Source organism: Anomaloglossus baeobatrachus, chromosome 7 (assembly GCF_048569485.1).
Source record: "Anomaloglossus baeobatrachus isolate aAnoBae1 chromosome 7, aAnoBae1.hap1, whole genome shotgun sequence".
In the NCBI taxonomy this organism is placed as follows: domain Eukaryota; kingdom Metazoa; phylum Chordata; class Amphibia; order Anura; family Aromobatidae; genus Anomaloglossus; species Anomaloglossus baeobatrachus.
The window spans coordinates 227,173,009-227,182,345 of NC_134359.1; the positions used below are offsets into that span (position 1 = coordinate 227,173,009).

The 9,337-nt window shown below is 45.3% G+C and overlaps 1 protein-coding gene across 1 annotated transcript in view; it reads left to right on the forward strand.

Moving 5' to 3' along the window:
* NAGA (alpha-N-acetylgalactosaminidase) overlaps positions 1 to 9,075 on the forward strand; it is a 52,052-nt gene extending 42,977 nt beyond the window's left edge. Inside the window, exons 7-8 of the mRNA XM_075317931.1 lie at positions 176 to 373; positions 4,613 to 9,075. Of these exons, the coding sequence (XP_075174046.1) occupies positions 176 to 373; positions 4,613 to 4,891 (477 nt within the window). The 3' untranslated portion in view covers positions 4,892 to 9,075. The remainder of the gene's footprint in view (positions 1 to 175; positions 374 to 4,612) is intronic.
* Positions 9,076 to 9,337: the final 262 nt, after the last annotated feature.

Here is a 9,337-nt window from a genome sequence, read left to right on the forward strand (position 1 = left end):
TATGTTGTATTTTAGATTTCATATGTTAAGGTTTCCCTATATCCAGAGATGGGTTACAATGCTTTGGGTATAAAGGATCAGTTACACTGCCATCATTTGCGTAGGTTATTTCTTTTATTTTCAGTCATGCTCTAATAGAATTCATTTAATGACAAGTTTTGGCTTTTTGTTGTAGCTGATAGTTGGGGATTTTGGACTGAGCTATGAACAATCTAAATCGCAGCTGGCCATTTGGGCAATTCTAGCAGCCCCATTAATTATGTCCAATGACCTCATGACCATCTCCGAAGACTCAAAAGAACTCCTGCAAAACCGTCTTATGATATATATTAACCAGGATCCTCTTGGAAAGCAGGGGAAAAGAATTGCAAAGGTACCTGCAGCTTAATTAACAAATTTGTATTTCTGTAAAAGCTACTCTGTGTATGCGTTCATTAGACTGTAGATCTGGAAACCCTTCTGAGATCTTATACACGATGGGGGAGAAGACACGTCCATAGTAAATTGTAGACCTTACAGACACTAAACTTTGGTAATCCATGGAGTTCAAGCTTGGATCTACAGCATTGTAATCTTCATGCTATAGCAGTATTTTTTTCCCAATTTTTGACTCTATCTGCTGAGACCACCCAACCTGCAGCGTTAAATGACTGCTAAGGGGTAAATACGTAATGTTCAGTGCACATAGGCTACCATTGCTCTCGGAAATGAGGGTTGTGTTCAAACACTGCCGAGAAGTATGATCTTTCCTTGCGTTTCCCTGTACAAATTGAATCTTTTTACTCGTTCATCTGGTGATTAGCAAGCTGCTTTAACTAAAAGATTATAGTGAAACGAATGTTCATAGAATGCTCATTTATAATAATCTTGCAATTCAAAAAGACCCTTAGGATTTATTCTTAGGGTGCCATGACCGTCGCAATCTGGACTGTTTTAAACTGAAAAACTGAACCTGTCATGTGCAATATGCACCCAGAACCATAAGCAGTTCTAGGTGCATATTGCTAATCCCTGCCTAAAGGGTGTGTCACGAACAGGGGGGTAGGAAGCGGAAGCTACAGCCCGCCCACCCCCCCCTTCTTTCCACTGCCCTGCAGACCGACAGAGCACGTGACACGCTCTCTAGCGCCCCTCTTATAGTCATGATAATTATGGAATTGCCCGATAATAAGCAAGGAGGCAGCTATTCTACTATGCCGATGATTGAAGGGTTCCCGGTGAGAGTAAGGTATATATTCCCCCGACCTCAGCGGACGGAATATATCTAAACATCCCCCAGATCACACTGGTTGCCCCACAATGATCTTTGGCATAAACTCGCTGCCACCAATCGATTACGATAACTATTACGCCGAGCACACAGACGTGGAATTCGGGATGGAGATAAAAGAACAGCCCAAGATTAATTATATACTTTAATCGGCCTAAGGCACACTAGAAACTACAATATACACAATATGGAATTTACAGAATATATACATAGGTCAGAGTACATCTACAAATAAGGCATGGTTACAAACGGAGGCAGATCAGGCAGTTACCTTAGGCGTCTGGCCACAGGGGGGCGCCGTTCGACCAGGGTTCCAGGGACTTTCTTACAGATGTACAGTACACTTGACCCCCGAGCAAAGACAAGCTAAAAATGGTTGTAATGGGTTTATCAACTGGCTACAATCCCTGTCCCCTCCCTTTTGGTGACCTCACAGGAGTGGACTGCCCCACCCCCGTCAGAAGCCTAAAATAATATCCCAAAGTGATTATTGGCCACAACTTTGCCTGGGAATGTCGTAGGCGGACGCCAATGCTCTCATTTTTACAGTTATGATTTTACCTTCAAAATGATAGGACACATGGGTAGTTTGCTGGTACCCCACGGGCCCATATCAAATTTGGGATACCTACGGAGGTCCCACACCTATATAAAATATGTGCTGGAATCGTCAGCATGCCGGGATGCCATATTTCTGCTTGACATATTTATAGGAAGCACGGCTCACGAGATATTACACATGTATTCCTGGTGCCTGTCTGTCAGGTGTTTAGGATGCTTAGGATGTTTAGGATGACAGAGGGGGGGGGTCTTCCTTTCCCTTTGTGTTCTCAGGCCTAACAGCTCAGCTAATTTCCATATCATAGGAGATTGCCCTTTGGTAACACAGACCATTTCCTCAAGTTAATTAGCATACTGATTAAAGCTTCCTTAGGCCTAACGTACCTTGACAAGATGGCGGCTATAGGAATATGGCTTATAGCTCAAAATATATCCCTATGTCCTCACAGGGTGCTTTACATGCTGCGACATCGCTAACGATATATCGTTGGGGTCACGGTGTTTGTGACACACATACGGCGTCGTTAGCGACATCGCAGCATGTGATAGCTAGGAGCGACTATCGACAATCGCAAAAACGACAAATTGTTGATCGTTGACACGTCGCTCCTTTTCATAATATCGTTGCTGCTGCAGGTACAATGTTGTTCGTCGTTCCTGCGGCACCACACATCGCTACGTGTGACACCGCAGGAACGACGAACATCTCCTACCTGCGTCCACTGGAAAAAGGAAGGAGGTGGGCGGGATCTTCTGCCCGCTCATCTCCGCCCCTCCGCTTCCATTGGACGGCTGCCGTGTGATGCTGCACTAACCGCCCCCCTTAGAAAGGAGGCAGTTCGCTGGCCAGAGTGACGTTGCAGGGAAGGTAAGTCCGTGTGACGGGTGTAAGCAATGTTGTGCGCCACGGGCAGCGTATATTTTTTTTTTTTTTTATCTCCCCCCCCCCCCCCCCCCCCCGTGTCGCACAACCAACGAGGGCGGATGCTTTCACCAGTGACAATGTCGCAGCGTGTAAAGCACCCTTTACTGTCCCTGTATCTAGTAGCATAGGTAGAGAGATCTTTAGAAAAAAGTATATCTAAAGATCCTTTTTATTGTATGCTAATGAGCACAGGGACTAGTTGCAAGGGCGTTATTTCCTGCACTCATTCCGCTTTCTTAGCATGTTGGCACACCCATAGGAGCAGCGTCATCAGTGGTGATGCGTGTTCCTGTGTCCGCTGTCAGCACTGATCAGAAGTTCCTGCACTTCCGGTCATGCGCACTAGACCTCTCTGAAGTCGGGAAGCGAACACCCGGCTTCATACTGCGCATGACTGGAAGTGCCAGACATTCAGATTAGTGGACACAGGTACGTGTGGTACCACTGATGACACTGGGCAATAGGCTTTGAATAGCATGTTGGCATGCCCCTGTGGGCGGAATCAGCACAGGAACTAACACCCTTGCGACTTATCCTGGTGCTCATTAGCATATCATAAAGAATCTTTAGAAATACTTTTGCTAGAGATCTCTTTATGTATGCTACTAGATCCAGGGATTCGAAATATGTTCCCAGAACTGTTCGTAGTTCTGGGTGCATATTGTACCTGACAGGTTCACTTTAAGACTACTGGTCTATGTGGTGTAACAAAAAGAGAAAAGTCATGCACTAGGCATAACACAATCAATCCGTTTTGTCAAGATGGTATCTTTTAAAGGGTTATTTCTGTCTTCAGAAGTAACGCCTATCCAAAGCAGCCAAACCCAAACTAATCCCAATAAAAATGCTTAGTCTGACTGGCACGGATGTCCGACATGCACATCAATGCTCCACACATTCTGTCAGACTGCTCAAGATAGTGGACTATAGTACTCCAATCAGATGAGGCTCTTCAGAGCCCTATTATTCATAATAAGGCTATGTGCCCACGGGAGCTCGCACCTGCGGATTTTGCCGCGGAAAACCTGCAGATTCATCTGGATTTCCTAGATGAGTTCACAGGTTTCAGCAAGTACAGACACTCCCCATATTATCCTATGGCACATGGGGAGTGCCTGTGTCCATGCTGCGGAATATGCTGCAGATGTCCCGCAGCCGCACGTCACTGCATGTCAATTATTCCTGCGGATTTACCTGCAGAAATCCCAGTTCTCCACTATGGAGTTAGAGGCCGGGACTTCCGCAGGTAAGTCACATGAATGTCCGCAGGTTTTCCGCAGCTATTTCGCTGGAATCCCTCAGCTGTGGATAGATGCGGATTCCAGGGAGTTGCTGCGGGAAACCTGCGGATGTAGCTGCAGATATATCCGCAGGTGCGAGCTCCCAGGGGCACATAGCCTTAAGGGTGCTTTACACGCTGCGACATCGCTAGCGATCTCGTTAGCGATGTGACACGCCAGATCGCAGATGCGATCTGCCGAGATTGTACATAGGGCGTGTTTATAGCGCCGGTCGCATGTGCGATCTCGGCAGATCGCATCTGCGATCTGGCGTGTCACATTGCTAACGAGATCGCCAGAGATGTCGCAGCGTGTAAAGCACCCTTTAGGATAAATGGGGGTGTCAGCAGTTGGACTCCAACTAATCAGCATATTATCACCAATCCTATGGATACGCAAAACATCTAAAGATGATGATGATGATAACCTTTTAAGAATGAGGTGGTCATGTTCAATGGTCTTGAGTCACAATAGAAAACGCAAGTGTCGCACTTGGAGCCGTAACCGTTACTTGGTTGTAGATATATCATCTTCCGGACACCATTTCCCTCTTGCTAAGTCTTGGTCTTATTGCAGGTTGGCTGTCTGGAAGTTTGGTTAAGAGAACTAGCGGATGAACAGTATGCTGTGGCTGTGCTGAATACCGGAACGGATGGACTACCAAAACGCTTCACCACAAGTCTTGCCGAGCTGAGCATAACAAAGTGCACTTTTGGCTACAAACTTTATAATGTGTTCGACAAGGAATACTTGGGCACTTTTAAACCAGAAACTGCATTTCAGTTGCCTGTTAACCCTTCCGGTGTAGTCATGCTGTTTGTTCGACCAGCTGCTCTAGCATATCATCCATTATAATGTCATGTTTGGTTACACCATTGTTTGATTAAGTCATTTTGGCAAGCCGGGGATACAAATGTTGTTTTATATGACAGCCTCATGTGCCTTTTTTATACTTGAAATCACTGGCAGTGCTTCTTCAAATAAAATGCTAACAAATACCACCTGCTTTATTAAAAAAAAGTAATGAAAGCAATATATTATACTTCAATCCAATCTTCCCAATAATCTCATTTCAATAAATTGACTAGGTATATTTATGTATGCATTTTCAGTGGGAATAGGGGGATAACCTCAGTCTCCTCTTCTCTCTCGGCAATAAAAATATTTATAATTCCAAACCCTAAAATCTAACACAATTCTTTTCCCCAATATTTGGGATTAAGGAATACTTGTGATGCTTCAGTACACATTAGGCCTAAGCCACACGGTGAGAAAAACAGTGCGAGTGGAGTGCGATTAAACATCGCATTCCCCTTGGACCAATTCTAGCCTGTGTCAGCACACATGAGCGATTTATTTTCTCAGCCCTAATCGGATCGAGAAAACCATCGCAGCATGCTGCGATTGTAATCCGAGACTTTCTCTCGCACCTATTCAAGTGAATGGGGTGAGAGAAAAATCGCACTGCACTCGCGGTACACCGGTGTACTGCTAGTGCAGTGCGAGAATGGCAATAGCCGGCTACGCAGGAGAGAGGGAGATAAATCGCTCCCACCCCTCCTGAGAGCCGGCCCGCCCCACACAGCTGAGGTCTGCTCGCACGAACGGACCTCAGTTGCAAGGACACGCGCATGACACTCGGCTCTGCTGTACTGCCAGCACGAGCCGAGTGTCATGCAAGGGGATCGCAGTAGTCCCCGTGTGGCCCCAGCCTTAGTCTTTTGGTCACCGCTAAATTTGCCAGTTCATCGGACATATTTCTGTATACAATGTGTAAGGACACCCTTACAAGATAATCTATTGCTGGACAGAAATTGGGAAAATGCATGTTATTTGTACAATGTAAAGAAATATACTGTAACAATAGAGGAGTATATTCCTAAGGGTGCCCTCACATAAGCGTATAACTCACATGAGTATCGGAGCTCATCACTTGGTGCGGCAGCACACTCTCCGGACAGAAGAATGTCAGCCGCATAGAAATACATGTAGCCAAACCACTCCTGTCAGCAGAGAAGTTAGCTGCGCCGGGTGATGCGTTCCGATACTCATGCGAGTTATACGCTCGTGTGAGTCCAGCCTTAAAGGAATTGTACAGCCTTAGAAGTTCTGCCTTTTTTCCCCAGACACCTCTACACTCTTGTTCTTGTCGTGTTTTTAGTATTGCCACGCATCTGCATTCCCTAAAATGAGCATGACCTACAATACCCAACAAGAGCAGTACCATTTCAGGAAGAAAAAGAGAGCAGAAAATTTCTTATCCCTGGGCAACTTATTTAAAGGGGTTGCATCACGTTAATAAGGGGATTACTTACTGCTCACTGGAGGAAAGTGGTGTGGACACAAAATCCTGAGAATGGGGCTTTGAAGAGCCTTGTCTGAAGGAACAATGACTTAGTGTGTGCACCTCTGCTCCATTCATTAAAGGGGTTGTTCACTACTTTTACATTGATGACCCATCCTGAGGATAAGCCATCAATGTCTGACCGCCCCGGGTCCGACATCCTACACCCTCACCGATCAGCTGTTCTTGGTCCCGGCAGCAGGCAGCCAGAAATGCTCGGTTACGGAGCTGCTCTGTATAGTTATAGTGGCCGCTGCCGGGTACTGCATATCCGATTCCCATGCCAATCAATAGGCAGCGGATGTGCAGTATCCAGCTGTGGCCACTATTGAAAGATGGAGCAGCTCTGGAACTGAGCATTTTCGGTTTCCTGCTTCTGCCAGAGAACAGATGATCAGCAGGAGTGCCAGGTGTTTGGCTAGGGTCCATCAGACATTGATGACCCATCCTGAGGATAGGCCATCCATGTAAAAGTAATGGACAACCCCTTTTAACTGATAACTTGGTACAAGGCTGAAAGGTTTTTTTCAACAATTTCACCCCCCCCCCCCCCCCCCCGCTTTCTTTAGTCCAACACAGTCAACTGGAGTCTTTATGGTTTCCTTTTATGCTTTTCCTTTTTGGATCCTCTTCTCCCTCTCCAGCCTTAAAATTTGAGCCTCAAGGTGATCTGATTTGTAAATCGTAAAACATGAATGAACTTGTATACACTATAGGTGATTTAAAATGTGATTTCATTATTTTTATGTCTTTTTTTTTTTTTTTTGGCTCAATTAGGAACTATTTTTTTTTTTCTACACTTTATTGGTTAAATGTAGAAGACCATAAGTAATGAATGTTCAGAAGTTATGCAGATGTCTAAATGCTAATTTATTGCCGAATTACTGTACCCATACTGAATACTTTATTTTCAGTGTTTTCTATCAAGAAAGAACTATGTTTACAATATTTCTTTTGGATCAGTGATATGATGTTAATTTTGTTTCCTGTGCACTGAAGCTATTAAATCTCATTTAAAAACATTAGGCAATTTAGAATCATAAATTATGATAAGAAAAGCCATGACTTAGGAAAGTCTGACTGACTTACCTTGCTGTACTGACTCTGACCCCAAAAACTTACCTTTCCCAATAACTTAACCTAAAATAAGGCACAGACTTTGTGACATTGGCTATAAAAGGCCACAACAGCCCCCATTTATCACCAAAAAATAGCCTTTCATCTATAAACATAGTAATAACTCCATAAAACATGACCACCAGCGAAGGTGGGGGGTAACTGAAGAATCCTGTTTGTACATAATTGCAACACAAGCTCCAACATGTGCCATCAGCCACACCACACCGGCTCAAGGACACCCAGCCGATTGTTGCCCAACCAATGTCTCGCTGGCACCAGCACAGCAGGGACCTACCTTAAGCAACTATATTATTGCACCACCAGGAGTAACCCGTTCCTGCACTGGGTTGCCTCCCCGCTCTTTGTGCAATCTACAGACTTTAAATATCCCCTTCCTTTCTGCCACAGTGAGTATGTATGACACCTTGTATGCGCAAATCCCACCAGCAAAGACCAACCAAGGCCTTCTCCATGGCCCCCATTAACGCCAGTACCTCGATAGCAAAACCAATCAGGTTCAGATGAATTACATTGGGCCACAATTCACCAGCTAGAAACTCCAAACCCCCAGTGCCACACCACCACTCCAGCCATATGCAACACGCCATCAAAAAACCTCTGATAGGGCTCGGTTTTACGGAGCTATCAACCAACCAGACATGCCCCCAGAACAAGTGAGCCACTATATCTGACCACACAAGCACAACACCCGGGCGGGAAGACAAGGGCCCAAGGCAGTCACGCTTGATGCCACGGATCAAGTTTTTGGACGCCCTAGTGTCCAAGTTATTCCCACCCAAGTGCAGTACCAAAACATCCAGTGATCCTTCCATCCTTAGGCGATAACACCAGATCTCTAATACCCACCTCAGGGCCACTACCAATCCCCTGAAATGTCCCATCCTCCCTGGTGATACCAAATTGATGTCCATTAAGCTAAACATTGGCTTGGAGGGGACCCATAATTCTAACAACCTGTTAAACGTACCCACCACCAAAGGGGATCCCAAATACATAAAGTAAAAGACACACCTCCAACTTCGCGTATTACCCAAATGACCCATCTGCCATAATAGCACCTCAAGAGCATCCCCAAGCCCCGAACAAGCAGTCACTACCTCTGCCCCACTCCAATGAATGTGACAAACTCCTCACCAGGTCTCCCACTACAACGTGGATCCATCGACCACTCACTAGCTGAAGAGAAAGCAACGCCGACTCATCCGCAAGTCCCTAAGGAATCCAGACTCTCTCCTCCAGAACTGATGACACCATGACTGGACCTTCTGCCAAACCCTGCACCAACCAGGTGCCCGACTCCAACCACTTCCCTAAAATTTGACGCACGTACGAACGTATGTATGTACGTACACACAAGTACACGTACGTACGCACGCACGCACGCACGCACGAGTACGTACGTACGTACACACGAGATAACACAAGGCCTATATAAAAATAGACGTGATACTCTGAATGATTTTTGATGGCATTAAATGGCCGTGACATTTATTAAGGGTTAAATAGTGTATTACAATTATCAATAAATACCAATAAATAACCAAATCTTTATTAACCATTTCATAACCACAGTCCATAAACTAGTCCGCCAGCAAAGCTGACGACTTTTCCCTCTAACAAATGTCACGACGAGTGCGATCCTGCACGAGAAGTTCCTTCTCCAGGGAGGGAGGGTGGGTGGTGTTCTTTGATCTTCAAAATTCTGACAGCCAGCTGATGGAGAGTCGCTGCTTTTATTTACAAATTTCCCTCACTTTTCTAACGCGCAGAACCATCCTAAACCGGTTTTTTGTTTTTTTTTTTAACACAAACTTTAT